The sequence below is a fragment of the Leopardus geoffroyi genome, chromosome D1 (assembly GCF_018350155.1).
Source record: "Leopardus geoffroyi isolate Oge1 chromosome D1, O.geoffroyi_Oge1_pat1.0, whole genome shotgun sequence".
NCBI classification, from domain to species: domain Eukaryota; kingdom Metazoa; phylum Chordata; class Mammalia; order Carnivora; family Felidae; genus Leopardus; species Leopardus geoffroyi.
The window spans coordinates 11,639,667-11,658,743 of NC_059329.1; the positions used below are offsets into that span (position 1 = coordinate 11,639,667).

A 19,077-nucleotide genomic window follows, 5' to 3' on the forward strand; every position below is an offset into this window, starting at 1 on the left:
GAACCTTTCTCAACTTCAAAACGCTTACCTGTGACACTTAGCGAGCTGGAACACCGGACGAACCCATCTTGATCTTTTTTCATTGAATATTCACTTTCAAGGGCTGCAGCGGCCATCAGAGTCTATGTGAGTAATGCCCTCTGGAGTTGTGCAAACGAAGTGGCGTCACCTCATAATTAAAAGTCTGACTAAATTGCACTATATATGTATATATATTTTTTATGTATTTATTTTTGACAGAAAGCGTGTGAACAGGGGGAGGGCCAGAGAGAGAGGGAGACAGAATCCGAAGCAGCCTCCAGGCTCTGAACACAGAGCCCGTCGAGGGGCTCGAACCCATGAACATGAGATCATGACCTGAGCGGAAGTTAGAGGCTTAACTGACTGAGCCACCAGGCACCCCTAAATTGCACTCTTTTTATGTTGCATAGTTTACAATGCAATCTATGTACATATATTACATCATATAGATCTTTGTTCATATATTACATATATACTATGTCATGTAGCAAATATGTGTTACATGTAATAATACATTACGTATTTATATTGTTTGTATTATTTATATTACCTAAGTATAAATAATATTAGTACTGTGTGGACTAGAACAAGATACTTAACACTTTTTTTTTCTTTAAAGTGTATTTATTTTGAGAGAGGGAGGGGCAGAGAGAGAGAGGGAGAGAGAGACTCCCAAGCAGCCTCTGTGCTGTTAGCATGAAGCCCGATGCAGGGCTCAAACTTATGAACCATGAGATCATGACCTGAGCTTAAGTCAGACGCTTAAGGGACAGAGCCACCTAGGCACCTGTTAACACTTTCTATCAGAGGTTAATAAATCAACTTGATGAAAAATTTTTAAAAAATTATTTCATTATTTACTGTTACATACTGAAAGATGTTCACAATATACTATGTACACTATGATTGTTTTTTAAAATAAGTAGATACAGATACATATACAGAGGAAAGAACATACACCATATTAGTGGCAGACTTACGGGATTTATTCTCTTCTCTATGTTTTCCTGTCTTTCTGTAATAAACATGTACTGCTTTAGTTAAAATGTCATGTTTAATTTTTTAAAAAGGTATCTTGTGAGGGTTGACCTCAAGTAGATGCTGATATTAATTAAGGTCCTTGTCAATTTTAAGTGTCTGTAGGACAACCCGCCTATCCCAGTGAGGCTAGTGCGGCTTCCTGTGACATGAGCAAAGGACAGGAAACTGGGGTTGAGACAGGAAGTACAAAGGACAGCCTAACATACTGGGAAGGCATCTCTCCCTAGAAAACCAGATCAGCTTCTGTTCAGTAGACCTGTCAGCCTCACTTTGAATTCTAAATGCTGTTACTAGAAAGGTCCAGTGAGAAAGAAGGACCTGCAGATGACCTTCCTGAAAACTTGTATTATGTATTTATTGAGCAACTACTGTATGACAGACAATGGACTAGGCTGGGAATCCAGAATCCCAGGAAATATTATCATTGCTATCTTGAAGGTAAATGAGAGATTGATCCAGATTTTGTGGGGCCTAAATCTTATCAGTTGCTGGGAGGGGGAGGGCCCTTTAAGGAAAAGAATATAAAATAAATACAAAATTCGGTACAGGCCTTAGAATGGGCATGGACAAGTAACAGGCCCTGAAGCTAAGGTACAGAGGGCAGAGAAAATGTTGGAGGAGGAGCACTCAGGCTCTAATTGAACCGGAAAGGTTTCACAGTAAGGAGGAATCTGAACTGAGAATGGAAGGAGGGGCCACTTTGAGGTTGAGCATCTGAGATCTTCTCCAGTTAACTAATCCATGGGTCATACCCACAAATGCCACTGCAGGGCTCCACCTGTATCTGGCAGAGAGACCACTGGATTAGTGGCACAGTGTTCCTCAAGTTTTCTGGGAAGACCCAGAGTTAGGTTGAGGAAGGAGAAGAAAGAACATAGGGGATGGAGTGGGATTGCTACACACAGTCGTGCATGTGGGCATGAATGAATATTTGAATAAGTAAAAAGAAATCAATAACATGAATGGGTTCTGTTTTCCCTCACCAACCTGACCTCCTACCTGGTTCACACTTATCATGGTTTACGTGTCTTCCAACTCACAGATGGCCACAAATGGTCAAGAAAGGGCTCTGAAAAAAAGGCAAGGAAATAAGGAGCAGTATCTGAGAGAATCCGTCCTGAGCTCATACACATGTGACATGCCTGTTTTCAGGAGTCAAAACATCAGACACCAATCTGGATGAACATAGCACAAGCAGGCAGCATTTCCAGGGATCCATAATATTTTGCCATTGTGTTGGTTAGAACATGTGGTTGTTATAAAAGCACCCCATTTGGTTCAAAATAGTGTGAAGGGAGGGATGTGGATGGTGGATGCAGGTATGGATAAAATAAGATTGGCAGGTGGGGATCATTTCTGAAGCTGGGTGGTAGGACATGAAATTTCTTTACCCATTTGCTCTACTTGTGTATGTGTTTGAAATTTCCTATAATAAAACACGAAAGAAAAAGAGAGCCTTCAAGAGCCTTCACCTCCCTCCACCCCCACACCACTGGTAATCTGATCAGGCTGTATTGAGACATCATTCGGATAATGTCAAGGTGGTGTTTCCTTAGATACTCATCCTCACTCTCCCCCCCCCAACACCCCTGCTTCCTGGTGCACCACAGGGCAATCAGGAGGTTAAAATATGAATAGGGAAATACATTGGTCAACATTTGTCTTCGTTATAAGAAATCCCAATTTGGGGGCATCTAGGTAGCTTAGTGAGTTAAGCGTCTGTCTCTTGGTTTGGGCTCATGTCATGATCTCATGGTTCATGGGTTCGAGTCCCTCATCAGGCTCTGCACTGACAGCACAGAGCCTGCTTGGGATTCTCTCTCTCTTCCTCTCTGTCTGTTCCTCCCCCGCTCGCTCTGTCTCTCTCAAAATAAATAAATACACTTTAAAAAAAGTCCCGATTTTCTTCTGTGTGTTGCCATAAAGATTAACCCCCTACCCCACATGTTGTGTCACCAGTGTGCATGCACATTGCAGGAGGAATCACCGTTGTAGCCTGGAGACAGAAACATGAAGTGTCACAGTCTGAGTCCCCTGGCTCAGGAGCTGGACCTGTTGTTTACCAGCTGGGGGACCTTGGCAAGTTGCCCACCATGTACCTCGCAGTGGCGGTGTGAAAATTAAATAAGGATAAAGTATCTAGTCAGAAGTCTGGCATGTAGCCATTCTCAGTAAATGCACATTATCTCCTTTCCTGTCCAAACCTGCCTCTTTGCAGCAGCAAATAGGAGTATGGAAGCTGGTATGGCCACCACTCATTATAGCTGCTGTCCTTCAGCAGTAGGAGAATGGGGAGAGAGCGCTTCCCTCCTGGTATATTCTGGGTCTGGATAGGTTCATTGAATGGGGCATTTTCTATTTTTTTTTCTGCTTACAAAAATATTAAATGGTAAACTTATCAAATGTATAAAGTACATAGACAAGCACAAATAGGGAAATAAAAACTGGTCACTTGCTGGTCTCACTTAACGAATCAAAAATATTTTTCGTGTCACTGAAGTTTCTTCTACATCACTTTCAAATGGCTACCTAGTACTAACCAAAGTGTGCAATCATTAATAATATTTCAATGGACATTTTCATAAATCTTTGCATATATTCGCAATAAATTGGGGTAAGTTCCTGGAGGTAAGGTGCTGCGTCAAAGTGTGTGTGTATTTAAAAGTATGAAATTCGGGGAGCCCGAGTGTCTCATTCTTTAAGCATCTGACTTCACCTCAGGTCATGATCTCATGGTTCACGATCTCATGGTTCATGAGTTCGGGTGAGCTCCAGCCCTGCTTTGAGTGAGCCTTGCTTCTCTGTCTCTCTGTCTCTGTGTGTGTGTGTGTCTCTCTCTCCATCTCTCTTTCTCTCTGTCTCTTTCACTCTGCCCCTTCTCTCACTTGTGCTCTCTCTCGCTCTCAAAAAAAAAAAAAAAAAAAAGTATAGAATGTGAAGTCATGTTGCCCTCCAGAAAGATCTTATCAGTGTGTATTCCCAAAACACCATTCTCATCCTCTCGGAACTGGGGAGTGATTTTAACTTCAGGTTTATGAATTTACTCATCAAATCGATACTGATGGCTTACTCTCTAGCTTTCCTTTGCCTCTCATGGGACCCTCCCCCAGAACCCACGCCCACATCCCATCTTGGACACACCCCTAAACCCAGTGTTGCCAAGCTCCTGGCACCTGCCTCAGCTGCTGCCTAAAAACTGAAACAAGAGCCCTCTGCGAATGTGAAAGACCTTCCACTGGGTCTCCCCCAAAGTGCTGCCTGCTCACCGGTCACCCAGCCGCCTGTCCTCACTTTCTAGCTCCGTGGTGGGAGCAGCCATGGCCTGGAGTTTCCACGGGAAAGCCCAGCTTGGGGGACTGCTCCTCTCCCTCTTCGGCTGGGTCTGCTCATGTGTCACCACCATCCTGCCCCAGTGGAAGACTCTCAGTCTGGAACTGAACGAAATGGAGACCTGGATCATGGGGCTTTGGGAGGTCTGCGTGAATCAGGAGGAAGTTGCCGTGTGCAAGGCCTTTGAGTCCTTCTTGTCTCTGCCCCAGGAGCTCCAGGTATCCCGAATCCTCATGGTAGCCTCCCATGGGCTGGGGCTCCTGGGGCTCCTGCTCTCTGGCTGTGGGTCCGAATGCTTCCAGTTTCACAGGATCAGATGGGTATTTAAGAGGCGGCTCTGCCTCCTGGGAGGGACTTTGGAAACATCTGCTTCAGCCACTACCCTCTTTCCAGTCTCCTGGGTAGCCTACGCCACGATCCAAGACTTCTGGGATAACAGCATCCCTGAGATTGTGCCTCGCTGGGAGTTTGGAGATGCCCTCTACCTGGGCTGGGCTGCAGGTATTTTCCTGGCCCTTGGTGGGTTACTCCTCATCTTCTCAGCCTGTCTGGGAAAAGAAGACGTGCCCTCTCTCCAGATGGCTGGCCCTAGAGCCCCGCCGTTCTGTGCCCCAGCAAATGAGTCCAATGACTCCTTCTATCTAACACCAAGACCTAGGAACCTGTTCATATAGGACCTGCTTTTGCCAAGGAATCTCCGGAATAAAGGAATGTCAGTAGAACCCTTTCCCTTCCTTCTTCTTTACCACCTTCTATATATTTTCCTCATTTGGGGGTGGTAGTCGCTGTCCCAACTTGATAAGGATTTGACTATCATGGTGATATAGTGATCCTAATTTGAGAATGAAAAATCAAGGCATCGTTTTCTAGCAAACATGTTTCTGACTTAGATTTTACTTGTATAATATGCTCTTAAACTCATAACATTAATTATGTACTTGATTCATTACTAAGGAAAATATATTGCAAAATTGGCTCCATCCTAGAAAATCTAGTGTGAATAGCCACTGCAGATATAAATAGAAATGCTAGAGAATATGTCTTGGCAAATGAAAATGAATTATTGGCCCAGGATAGCCTCTTAAGATAGGAAGCTTCCTTGTTTGTGTTCATTTTCTGCCTCTGGCACACAATTTGAAGGGGAGCTTCACAATATATCTTCGTGATTTTGTAGATTCCTTTTTTTTTTTTTAAGTTTATTTATTTTGAAGGAAAGAAAGTGCACGAGCTAGGGAGGGGCAGAGAGAATCCTAAGCAGGCTCCAGATTGTCAGTGCAGAGCCCGATGTGGGGCTGGAACCCACGAAACATGAGACTGTTATGCCCAGAATTCGTGATCCCCAAAGACTACCAGGGAGCCGAGTCCGATGCAAAAGCAAAGAGCCTTTATTCGAGCTAGCTCGAGCTCAATCCCCTACCTGCACTGCCGCAGTAGTGAGATGGGGGGGGGGGGAGGGGGAGGGGGGGAGGGAGGGAGAGGGAGAGGGAGGGAGAGGGAGAGAGAGAGAGAGGGAGGGAGGGAGGGAGAGAGAGGGGGAGAGAGGGGGAGAGGGAGAGAGGGGGAGAGGGAGAGAGGGGGAGAGGGAGAGAGGGGGAGAGGGAGAGAGGGGGAGAGGGAGAGAGGGGGAGAGGGAGAGAGGGGGAGAGGGAGAGAGAGGGAGAGAGGGAGAGGGGGAGAGGGGGAGAGGGAGAGAGGGAGGGAGGGAGGGAAGGAGGGAGGGAGAGGGAGGGAGAGGGGGAGAGGGGGAGAGGGAGGGGGAGAGGGAGGGAGGGAGAGGTAGGGGGAGAGAGAGAGAGAGGGAGGGAGAGGGAGAGAGAGAGAGGGGGAGAGAGGGAGGGGGAGGGGGAGAGGAAGAGGGGGAGGGGGAGAGGGAGAGAGGGAGAGGGAGAGGGAGAGGGAGAGGGAGAGGGAGAGGGAGAGGGAGAGGGAGAGGGAGAGGGAGAGGGAGAGGGAGAGGGAGAGGGAGAGGGAGAGGGAGAGGGAGAGGGAGAGGGAGAGGGAGAGGGAGAGGGAGAGGGAGAGGGAGAGGGAGAGGGAGAGGGAGAGGGAGAGGGAGAGGGAGAGGGAGAGGGAGAGGGAGAGGGAGAGGGAGAGGGAGAGGGAGAGGGAGAGGGAGAGAGAGCGCGGGTTTCAAAAGCACAAAGGTTTTATAGGGATCATGGCCTTAGCCGATTGGCTGGGGAAGGGTCGTGGCCTCAGCCGATTGGCTGCCAAAGTGTGGTCCCAGATCAGCAATTATCAGCGTCACCTAGAACTTGTTAAAAATGCAAATGTTGGGCCTGGTGGTCACAGACCCACTGAATCAGAAACTCTGGGGGTGGGGCTCAGCAATCTGTGTTTGAACAAGTCTTCCAGGAGATTCTGATGCACCTGAAGTTTAAGAACCACTGTGTCTGAGGTTGTTTAACATGTTTGGCCTCAGTGTATACAGAACATTTCTCACTGGTCACCTATTAACCATTGGCTGTCAGCCTTGCTGTGCTATATAAATACCTAGCACCAAACACCATCCCCAGAGACTCTGATTTAATTGGTTTGGGGAGGGGTCAGTTATTAAAATGCTCTCAGGTCATTCTAAGCCTGGACAGGGTTGAGGGCTCCTGCCTCTGGCCCCTACCTGAGAGAAGCCCTCCCTCTTCTACTCACACTTTCCACGCCTCTCACACTCCCCTTCCTCCCACCTCAGACTTCGGAGGAATGCATCAATCGGTAGCCTGCTTTCTTAGAAAACATAAGTTACTCAAGGGGGGGATGCATGGTCTGAGGTTTGAGCAGGAACTTCTTTCTGCGGCCATGTCGGGGACATAGTCACTAGTCAGCCGGCCTAGGTCTGCTCTTTCAAGATCATGACCTGAGCTGAAGTTGGACGCTTAACCAACTGAGCCACCCAGGTGCCCCAGTTTTGAGGATTCTTAATATCCCAGAGGAAGACATACTCTTGTTTCTGCTACGTTATGGGGCTGTGAGCAGTCAGCTCTGTCTTCTCGGCGTGAAGTTAAGAAATAGTGTGAATGAGTAGTTGGATGAACAACTATTCTGGTTTCCCCAGGACTGGACACTTTCAGTGCTAAAGCTAGGAGAGTCCCAGGCAAACCAGGGCAAATTGATTACCCCAGAATGGCTGTGCCTAAGATCTACCCAATGTGGGCATGTACGTGGACAGAATTATCAGCTTCTCAGCAATGTCTTCCACTTCCACCATATGCAAAATCACGTTATAAATCCTTCAAAATGGAACCCAAATGTCAGCCGAGCTACCCAAGTTGTGGCTACAAATGAAGTCCCCTTCACAACGACCTGAGTGCCTTTGCTTGTCCCACCTCCACTGGCAGGCCCTCAGCCTCATTACCCACCTCAGGTCGTCCTCAGACATTTGTGCAAGTCCTCGAGGAAGAGCCTCAAGCTTACCCATAAACCTGTCTGTCGGGTGAAAGCACGCTGCACCTGTTCCTCTCACTGCCATCTACAGCCCCCACCCCCGCTCCCCTACTCAGTCTAAAGAGTCCACGATTCCTGCAGAAGAATAACTAAAGGTGCTCACTCCCAGTGTCCGCAAAGAGGTCACTTCCCCAAGCTCAAAGGCATGCGGGATTGCTTGCAAAACTGAGACCCCGCTCCCTAGCGCTGGTGCTGCGCTTTGCCTGCTCAGCTCTGGGGCTGCTTGTGCTCAGACGCCTCCCATTCTGGACAAAATGGCCCTGGCTGCTTGATAGCCGCTGCTCAAGCAAGAACACACACACACACACACACACACACACACCCCAACACAAGTATAAACAAGTTTGCTGGCATAGCCCAGCACAGTTCCCTCCTCAGAAAAATAACACAGGGTTCGTCGGTTTGTTTTCCTGAGGACATGAGTCAGCCCAGGTGCAACTTCATCTCCAGCAACTTTTTTTTTTTTTTTTTTTTTTTTTTCAAGTTAGTTACCGTACGGTGTAGTCTTGGCTTCAGGAGTAGAACCCAGTGATTCATCTCTTACATATGACACCCAGTGCTCATCCCAAAAAGGGCCCCCTTAATGCCCGTCAACGTTTACCTTCTTACCCAGAGTGGGGTGCTCTCTGGGAGTCATGGTTTCTCCAGAAAGCTCCTTTCCCTTTTATATGTGTCCTTTTGTGAATGTCCAGTCGATGTACACAAATCCAAATGACTCCTAGGTAAATACATTTCTGAGCATAAAAGGGCAGTTTGCACCAGTTGTATTCTGGCTTTCTATGGTTCCAATACCAATTTCACCAACCTGAGGTGGGGTAGCAGGTTGGGGTAATCAATTTGCCCTGGTTTGCCTGGGACTCTCCTAGCTTTAGCACTGAAAGTGCCCAGTCCTGGGCAAACCAGAATAGTTGTTCACCCAACTACTCATTCACACTATTTCTTAACTTCATGCTGGGAAGACAGAGCTGACCACTCAGGGGTGAGGCTCAAATATCCACGAGTTATCCTTGGATCTTTACAGGATCTACAAGATGGATCCATCTCTTCATTCATCCATCCGGTCATTCATTCAGTCATTTAACAAATATGCACGGAGCACCTACCATATCCTTGGCATTGGGCTAGGAACCAGGAATAAAAAGGTAAAAGACAAAATTTATCCCTGCCCCTCGTCTAGGCAAATAGGGGAGACAAATACTAATATGAAATCACTTAAATAAAGGGAAATGGTCACCACAACAACCCTTACAAATTTGGAAAGTTATGTGCTTCTGTAAGATCACGCAACAGGAGAAATTGTAGCCTAGCCGGGAGTCCCGCATGGATACCCTAAAGAAGCAATAATTGGGTAAAAGCTGAAGGATGGACAGCAGTTCTGGTTGGAGAAAGAAAAATGTAGAGGGCAAGGCGAGTGAGGTAGGAAGCAGCCAGACTTGCAGAGCCTACAGGTCATATTATGGGACACTTTCTCTACCTTCAGGACCACAGGAAGCCAAGCATGTGGCCAAGAGTTGGAACTCAGCCCCCAGGTGACCACAGCTGTACCCGCTCCCTCTCCTCTAACACCTCACCCCCACACCGTTTCCCTGATCACACGATTGTGTAGGGAGTAAGAGTTTACAAGACACTTCCACGTATCTTGGCAATATTATTAAACACATCTTGAGAGGTTTTTTGGAGGTTGGGAGAGCAGATATTATTTGGTTTGCTAATGAGGAAACTGAGATCCAGAAAATTTAGGCAACATGCCCATGGTGAGTAATTACCTGGTCAGGACTTGAACCCAGGGCTTCAACATCAGGGCAGTCTTTCTTCACCCCATCCTGTTGCTTCTTAAAGTTGGGTTGCTGAGATAATCCACCAGACCAAGGGAAAAATTAGCAATGAAGCAGAAGGAAAAACCAAAGAACTACAAAGAAAAATCTCGTCCTTTGTGCTTTTGTTGAGGCCTAAACATAGGGTTTTTACTGCCAGGTGGCTCACCTGTTCCTTCTGGTGGCTCCCAGCCTTTGTCCCAATCCCATGTTTGCAGGTGCTAATGGGATATTTATCACCAGTGTGTGATCATGTCCTCCAATGGAAACACACACACACACACACACACACACACACACCACACACTAAATATTTGTTAAGAAAATATTTTGTCTTCCTAACTTTCCCTATCAAGGACACAGCAGCATTTTTTAAATGGGGATGAGAATTGTTGATTGATTCCCAAATAATCAACAGCATGTCATTCCCAGACAGGGATGTGAATCCACTTTTAGAGGAAGAAGATGCTTTTCACTTAAAACTGCCACAGTTTTCATCTACCTACTTTGTAGGGAAAATAATGAGAGATAAAAATAGAACTAATTAAGTCTTGGCTTCAACTCAGCCTTTTCTCATGTAGACTTGCAGCAAATTATTCTAACATGAAAAACACTTCTTTATTGTGGCTACACATGGAGAGGTGTGTTGTCATGTGTATTAGAAACAGCAAAGGACACCAGTCAATCGGAATTTCAAGTCAAAAGCTTTGATTATGTGCACACACTGTAAGAAAGAAACTCAGGGACTCACCAGATTTGATGCCTCAGTGCTATCCTCCCCACCAGGCTGCCTTTGGGTCTGAAAACCTCGCCATCAGCAGACAAGGCATTCCAGAAGGTCCCTATTAAAATACTCATCTGGGGCTCAGTCAGTTAAGCATCTGACTTTAGCTCAGGTCATGATCTCACAGCTCGTGGGTTTGAGCCCCACATCAGGCTCTGTGCTGACAGCTCAGAGCCTGGAGCCTACTTCAGATTCTGTGTCTCCCTCTCCTCTGCCCCTCCCCTGCTCACTCTCTCTCTCCTTCAAAAAAAAATAAACGTTAAAAAAAAATTTTTTTTAATACCCATCTGTTACCCTTCTGGGCCTCCAAGACTCCAATACTCTAGAGGAAGAAGTCCTAAGGGAAGCCAATGTGGGTTAGACACATTTGGGGATGGGAGAGAAGTCAGAGGTAGTTTCATGAGCTTCTGGACAGGAGATGTGTCTTAGCAGCCAGGATGAGAACAAAGGACACTCAGAGTTAGGAAAATGTTTGTAGTCACTGGCCTCAAACATAGAATCAAAGAAGCTGGAGGTCACTTTCCACTCTACTGATTGATGGACTTATTTTTTAAGCCATTCTTGCTATTTCATCCACATTTATAGAATGTAGATTAGACTTCTCTGTTGCTCAGAATTTTTAACAAAGCCTCAAAGTCAAGTCCCATGGGTGCTACGTGCCCCCAATTCTAGAGACAGGGGCTAATACACTGCTTCCAAGAAAGGGCCGAGATGGCCAGCGCCACACCCAACAGCCTATATAAATGAAGCACACAGATTCATTAGGTGGATTCCTGGAAGGGAATTCTTAACAGTTGGTGGGGGGCGGGTATGGTGATGTTCTCAACCCTTCCGTGTGAGAACAGGGTGGAGATGGACCTCGAGAGAACCATGCAGAGATGGGAGCTGTTTCTAGCAGGGCAGACAGCCTGAAACACACCCACCCCACCCCTGCTGAGCTGCGGAAGCTGCATAGGCCCACGCCTGCTGCCCTCAGGATGGTGTCCAAGAAAGTTCTTGAGAAAACCTGACCTGTGTTGCAGAGGCACAGAGAAGGGTGCCTGGTACCCAGTGAGGGCAGTCTGAATCAGGAGGCTGGCCAGAGCAGGGCATGATGGCAGCACCTGCACTTGGCCTCTGTGGGGCGGGTGGTGAGCTTTCCACAGCCCAAGTGGATGCAGGGGAGCCAGTCTGGGTGACACTGTCCCAGAGCACTGCTGGGAGGGGCGAATGACTTAACCAAGAGCTTAGAAGGTCTGTAAGTCAGCCAGGAAGTCCAAAAGCCACATCAAAGGACAGTGCGGAGGTTTCTACAGGGTTGTCTGGAGAACACATAAAATACCTCACACAAGAGCTAGTAATTGCATTCCTGACCTAACAAAGGACATTTGAGAACCAGGAGAATATTACTGTTTTTTGTTTGTTTGTTTGTTTGTTTGTTTGTTTGTTTTTTAAAGTAGACAACATCCCTTGCCTTCTCCTATAAAGCCTCCTCCCTCAGGCTCTAGGGGAGCCAGGAGTTGGGGGTGAGGAGAGGCACAGAGCAGCGGGGAGAGGAACAACATCCTGTGGCCCCTTCCTTACTGCTAGCTCCTGACCATCGGGCCAAGGCCTGGACTAAGGTGAGGGGAGAAGTGCCCAAAAAACAAATGACCGAACTGGTCTAGATGGGTCCAGACTCTGCAATACATGCAAATCTTTGTTTTAAGGCTCCCACATGACAGTACAGCTATGCAATCTTCCTGAGATGCTGTCAGGGGCAGGGAAACAGGATCCATAGGATCATAATGGAAGGTGGCAATGGAAACAAAAAGAAAACAATTGACTCCCTGTAGCTTACCAAGCTCAAGCTTTTCGATAACACAATTAAAGAAAAAAATGTATCTAAAACAGGAGAAGAATCAGGCAGAAGACACTGTAATGTTTCTATCCAGCATGAGGTACTATCCCTTCAACATTTCTCTCTGCCAGTCAGATTGGCCAATATGAACACTTCCACTTGCCAGAGACCCATAACCCTCTGGATATCTACGTACGCCCCGATTATTTAGAACCGACCTGTGAGCCCTGCACAGGTCTGGCCAGCCCTTAAAATTCTCATCCTGTGACAAGTTTCCCCATGAGAACTGCATCCAGGGCTCTGCTCACACTGAGTCACTGCTACATCTATTTTGTCCTTGACTCTTAAAACATTAACTACGAGGTAAGTATTTTCCTGTTTCACAGACCAGGAAAACACGTTCAGCCAGTATTTGAGCTCAGGTGTGTCAGATTCCAGTGTCAATATTCTTTCCATGAAACATCTTCTTAGAAGAGACACCGATTCTGCCGTGATTTGTGAGTCTGGAAAGCTGGAAACCTGTGCAACTCGTGGAGGAGATCCGGCTATTCCTTATGCAGGGATAGTCAGGGTGACTTAGTGAATGACCATGCTACTTTCTGGCCATCACTGGGAATTCTGTTACTATTAAAACCTGCATGCCACCTTGAGAAGACCGTCTTTGGCATGCAAGGACACATCTAGCCCACCATCAGGACTCTAGACAGAGAACGGGCCACGCTTCCATGTCTGCTTTAGCACTGGGACCAACATACATTCAGTTTTGAAGAATGACTACTGTTGGTTCCTGGGCACCACTTTCGTGCCGACATATCAATTCCAAGTTGCCTACATTCTTTTTTTTTTTTTTTTAATTTTTTTTTCAACGTTTATTTATTTTTGGGACAGAGAGAGACAGAGCATGAACGGGGGAGGGGCAGAGAGAGAGGGAGACACAGAATCGGAAACAGGCTCCAGGCTCTGAGCCATCAGCCCAGAGCCCGACGCGGGGCTCGAACTCACGGACCGCGAGATCGTGGCCTGGCTGAAGTCGGACGCTTAACCGACTGCGCCACCCAGGCGCCCCCCAAGTCGCCTACATTCTATGGAAGGTCTAGCCTCTATTCCTACTCAAAGTTAATATTCTTGTCCGTTGCTTATCATCACAGTTTCTGGTCCACCTGATGTAACAAGAGCAATCAGGCTTATTATCTTATTTTTGACAAGGGGAGAGACCAGGTCTCTGTCCTGTAGGACCCATTCACCTGCTTATAAATGGTCCACAGAAGGTTGAGAGGTCATCATAACCTGCGAACAGCCTGATGGGCAGTGTAGCAAGCCACAGTGTTGAAAGGAGGAAGACATGGAAACGGTCCTGAAAATCTCTTAAGCCAGTTCTACTCTTCCTTGCAGTAGATTAATAGTTCAGTTTATTGTCCAACAACTTAGAAAGATTTGGGAAATTTTTTTTCAACGTTCAGAAAAAAGTACTGTAATGACCAAATAGCTGAGAAGCTGAGCCTACGAGCAAACTTTAGGGAACTGATGTGTTTATGGGAATTAAAAGGAAGGTGAATTACAAGAACTATATTTTCGATATCTCTATCAGAGTCGAGTTCAACATGAGGAGTGCCAAAACACACTCGTCCAGAAAACATGAAAGCCTGTAAACTCTCACTGAAGGAGGTTCTAGAGCTTTTTTTTTTTTTAAATTTTTTTTTTTTTCAACGTTTATTTATTTTTGGGACAGAGAGAGACAGAGCATGAACGGGGGAGGGGCAGAGAGAGAGGGAGACACAGAATCGGAAACAGGCTCCAGGCTCCGAGCCATCAGCCCAGAGCCCGACGCGGGGCTCGAACTCACGGACCGCGAGATCGTGACCTGGCTGAAGTCGGTCGCTTAACCGACTGCGCCACCCAGGCGCCCCACTAGAGCTTTTTTTGTAAGACCAAAGAATTCGGGGTGTGGGCGACAACGTAAAAGCCACTTCCTTAGCAGGCACAGATGTTCTTTGAAGGAGTGGCTCTCAGCTGTGCCTGTACATCAGAATCACCTGTGATGCCCTTCTAAACACAAGCAACGGGGTCCCAGCCCAAATCTAACAAGTCAGGATCTGCAGGGTTGAAGGCCAGCCGCTGTTGTTTTACTGTGACACGGATGATCCTGGACTGGCAGCCGAGGTTAAGAACCACTGCTGAAGAGCTTTCCATTAAAAAAGCAGACCCCCCCCCCCCCTCCTCGGGGCGCCTGGGTGGCTCAGTCGGTTAAGCCTCCGACTTCAGCTCAGGTCACGATCTCACGGTCTGTGAGTTCGAGCCCCGCGTCGGGCTCTGGGCTGACGGAGCCTGCTTCCGATTCTGTGTCTCCCTCTCTCTCTGCCCCTCCCCCATTCATGCTCTGTCTCTCTCTGTCTCAAAAATAAATAAATGTTAAAAAAAAAAAAAGCAGACTCCCCCTCACCCAACCCAAACAAAAAAGAAATGTAAACAAAAGCAAAATATAGTTCCTTGAAAAGACCTAATAAACCCCTGAAAATAGTGACCAGAAAAAAAATACACATCACCCAGTTTCAGCATCACTAGAACATCATAGATCCTAGGGAGGGAGGAAGGAAGGAAAGGAAGAAAAAGGAAGAAAGGAAAGTGGAGGAAGGAAGGAAAATCATGAGGTATTATGAACTTTCTGCCAGTAAAATATAAATTTTAGATGAAACAGGACAAATTTCTAACAATTTTCCAAAATTCACACAAGAAGAAGTAACCCAAAAAATCCAAAAATGCTGTAGGTATCAAAAAGACTGCTTTACCATAATGAAAAGCACGCCTACAAAAACATGTAATTCTAAGCTCAGACGATCTCAGATGAGAGAGCATTTCCCAATTCATTCAATAAGGCCAGAATAATCTTGATACTAAAACCCTGACAAGAATGTAATAAGAAAAGTAAAGGCCAGTTTTTCTCATGAACATACATGCAAAAATCCTTAACAAAATATGAAAAATTCCATGTACATATGAAAATATGATCAGTGTCTTCTGGCAACACATGGTTTAACACTTAAATAAACATAATTCACACATGAACAGAATAAAGGAAAAGACCCACGTAATCATTCCAATAGATCTAGAAAAAAACATTTGATAAATTTCAACAGCCATTCATAATTTTTTAAAAAACTCTTTGCAAAACAGGAATAGAAGGAATCTTTCGTTACCTAATAAATGGAATTTACAAAAAGCCTACAGCATACTTAATGATGAAATATTGAAAACTTTCCCCCCTGATATTAGGGGACAAAGATGCCCAGTATCACCATTTCTATTCAGGATTGTACCAGAGGTCTTAGTAAGTGTGATCAGGCAAGAAAAATAAATGTTGCAAGGACCTGAAATAAAGAAATAAAAGCCATCATTCACAGACAATATAATTGTGCACAGAAAAAAAAATCTTTACAAAAAGTTACTGATCAACTATTAGAATTAGCAACTGAACTTATCAATGTCATTAGATACAGAGTAGATATAAAAATATCAATTTCTTTCTCAAATTTGGGTGTCATCCTTGTGCAGAGGCTGTGCTAATCTCGGTATTGTTCTAATTTTAGTATACGTGCTGCTGAAGCAAGCACAAAAACATCGATTTGTTTTTAGATGCCAGCAACAAAACAATTAAAAATGTAACTCCAAAAATGACAACACTTACAATACCTTGAAAAACATCAAAGATCTAGGAATCAATTTATGGAAGATACGGAAGAACTTTATACAGAAATTAAAGAAAACCTACATAAGCAGGATATACAATGTTCATAGATTAGAAGATGTCAATTCCAAATTATCTATAGTCACTGTAAACCTAATCAAAATCCCTGGAAATCTGTATGTGTGAAACTGACAAACTGATTCTAAAATGTATATGGCAATACAAAAGATTAAGAATAAACAAGATGATCTTAGGACATTCAAAACTGGATGATTTATTGTACTGGAAATCAAGATTCATAAAGCTATACTAATTAAGACAGTGTGATATTGCTACGAGTAGACAAACGTACCAATGGAACAGGTAAAAGAGCCCAGAAACAGAACCCTACATAGACCCGTGGTTTATGACAAAGGCACAGTACTGGGAAAAACACAGTGAAAGCTACTGGGGTCAGTCAGCTAACTGGGAAAGGTCAAACAGCAAAACTTCTGGGAGATAACACAGAATGTCCTCATGACATAATGATTTCCTCAACAGGGCACAATACCGTTAACTAATCGTGAAGGGAAAGATTAGTAAATTGGACGATGTTAACAGTATAAAAATTTGTTTTCATCAAGCCATCAGGAGCGAAAAACCAGAGTGGCAGAAGATATATGCAATGCATACAAAAAGTTTCCGTAACTGGGTATCTTTTTTTACAGTTCTTACACATCAATACGTTAGCAAGACAGTAAATCCAACAAAACAAGGAGGCAAGAGACTTAACTAGGTATTGCACAAAATAGCCAAAGGCCAATAAGCATGTAAAGAGATGCTCAACATCGTTAGTGTGCAAAGGGCAAATTAAAACAGTCTTGCACATCTACCATAATGGCTATAATTAAAAATACTGACAAAACCAAATCTTGACAAGGATACAGGGTAACAGGAGCTCACCAACTACCACGGGAGTTTCAGTTGGCATAATGGCTTTGGGAACTTGTGGGGCAGTGCCTAATAAAGATGTAGCCATCTATCCCTGTGACCCTTTGTGACCCACATGCCCTGTGGCCCAGTAATTCCACTCACAGTTCCATACCAACAGAAATGCATTCGTGCGTGCATGGAAATACATGCACATGCATGCTCCTGGCAGTGTTAGATAGTAGCCAAAACCTGGAAACCAAAATGACAATTAGCAGAATAAACTGCAAGATAGGGGCATGCAAAGAAATACAGTAAACCAAGCAATGAAAATGGATAAACTACTGCTACAATGAATCATTCCTTCTATCCCATCTCTGCTATACCCCAGCCCTTCATTCAGTCCTTGCCTCTGGTTCATTCATTATTTCAACTATTCTATGTACGTACTTCACGTTTCTCTCTTGAAGCAGGTAGGATAAAAATGAGTTCATACACGTTGGAGTTCTGAAAGGAGCTAACAAATGCAAGCAGAGGAGGGCTGCAATTCTGGCTAGCCAAAGAAAGCCTAAACCCAGTCTCAAGGGAATTTATGCTGAGGTCAAGTGCCCTGACCAAACCCTTAAATCGTTTTGGGTAAGGGTCAAATACATTTCTTCCCTCTCTCCTCCCACCACCTTCCTGGCCCTCATCCTGCTTTTTCACAATCCTTTAAACATGGGAAAACCATTCTTGGCCTGAGGCAGTTTGTGGACCCCTTAAGAAACCAGGCTGTACCCAAAGCACCCAGTGAAAGTGAGTTAAAAGACATTACTCCTGGGGCGCCTGGGTGGCGCAGTCGGTTAAGCGTCCGACTTCAGCCAGGTCATGATCTCGCGGTCCGTGAGTTCAAGCCCCGCGTCAGGCTCTGGGCTGATGGCTCAGAGCCTGGAGCCTGTTTCCGATTCTGTGTCTCCCTCTCTCTCTGCCCCTCCCCCGTTCATGCTCTGTCTCTCTCTGTCCCAAAAAAATAAATAAAAAACGTTGAAAAAAAAAATTAAAAAAAAAAAAAAAAAGACATTACTCCTCAGCACTCCACTGGGTGGTTTGGGTGGCTCCAAATGACAGAAACTACCCCACACCAAACATACAAATGTCCATCTGTTCCTGTCTTGGTCAATTATAGATTCCCAAGAACTGACCAGAAGGTAGCACCTGTGGAAAGGTACAAACCAAAAGATTTTACAAGACCGCCAAGGAAAGTTGAACGGTTGTTCAAAGCACAGGCTATGCAGTGAGACTGCCAAAGGTTTGTGTCCTGGCTCTAGTGCCTAAAACATCTATGACCTTGGACAGACCAGTCCCCGTCATCATCCCAGGGCCGTTACAGAAAGTGAAATAATACAACTGGGCACAGGGCTCAGTGATGACAGAGATTAAAAAGTGAACAGCAGGGGCGCCTGGGTGGCTCAGTTGGTTGAGCGTCCGACTCTGGCTCAGGTCACGATCTCACGGTCCGTGAGTTCGAGCCCCGCATCGGGCTCTGTGCGGACGGCTCGGAGACTGGAGCCTGCTTCCGATTCTGTGTCTCCCTCTCTCTCTGCCCCTCCCCCATTCATGCTCTGTCTCTGTCTCAAAAATAAATAAACATTAAAAAAAATTAAAAAAAAAAAAGTGAACAGCAAATGGTGGCCCCCAGAATTTTAAACAGTGAAGCAAATTACAGGGTAAGAAGACGGATCAATTTCCCATGAAACCACGATCCTCGCATTGAGCTCTGAAACACAAACACAGCTCTGAAATTCTGTAAAGGATTGCCTACTGTTAATTTAGTCAAAATGTAAGAAGGTCGGTTTTAAGCGAATTTTTTTTAAATGTCTTTTTTTTTTATTTTTTTTTTTTAACTTTTATTTATTTTTGAGACAGAGAGAGAGCATGAACTGGGAAGGAGCAGATAGAGAGGGAGACACAGAATCTGAAACAGGCTCCAGGCTCTGAGCTGTCAGCACAGAGCCCGACGCGGGGCTCGAACTCACGGACCGTGAGATCATGACCCGAGCCGGTCGGACGCCCAACCGACCAAGCCACCCAGGCGCCCCTAAGCGAATAATTTTTTTGCCTTCTAAATTACAAAGTAGATACACTTTGTGCAGTGCAACTAGCAAAGGGGGTGTGGGACACCAGCCACCACTAGGGGCTGCTCAAGAATCCGCAAGATTCTCAACCCTTTCATCTGCTTTTTTTTTTCTTTTAAAGAAGA

At 45.5% G+C, this 19,077-nt stretch overlaps 1 protein-coding gene and 1 non-coding gene across 2 annotated transcripts; one reads left to right on the forward strand and one right to left on the reverse strand.

Annotated features, from left to right (window-relative positions):
* Window positions 1-4,379: 4,379 nt before the first annotated feature.
* Window positions 4,380-5,066, forward strand: CLDN25 (claudin 25). The gene has a single exon (XM_045486874.1). The coding sequence runs from the start codon at window positions 4,380-4,382 to the stop codon at window positions 5,064-5,066; it is 687 nt and encodes a 228-aa protein (XP_045342830.1).
* A 10,685-nt stretch (window positions 5,067-15,751) lies between these two features.
* LOC123602771 lies at window positions 15,752-15,855 on the reverse strand. The gene has a single exon (XR_006714549.1). It is a non-coding gene; the product is annotated as a U6 spliceosomal RNA (small nuclear RNA).
* Window positions 15,856-19,077: the final 3,222 nt, after the last annotated feature.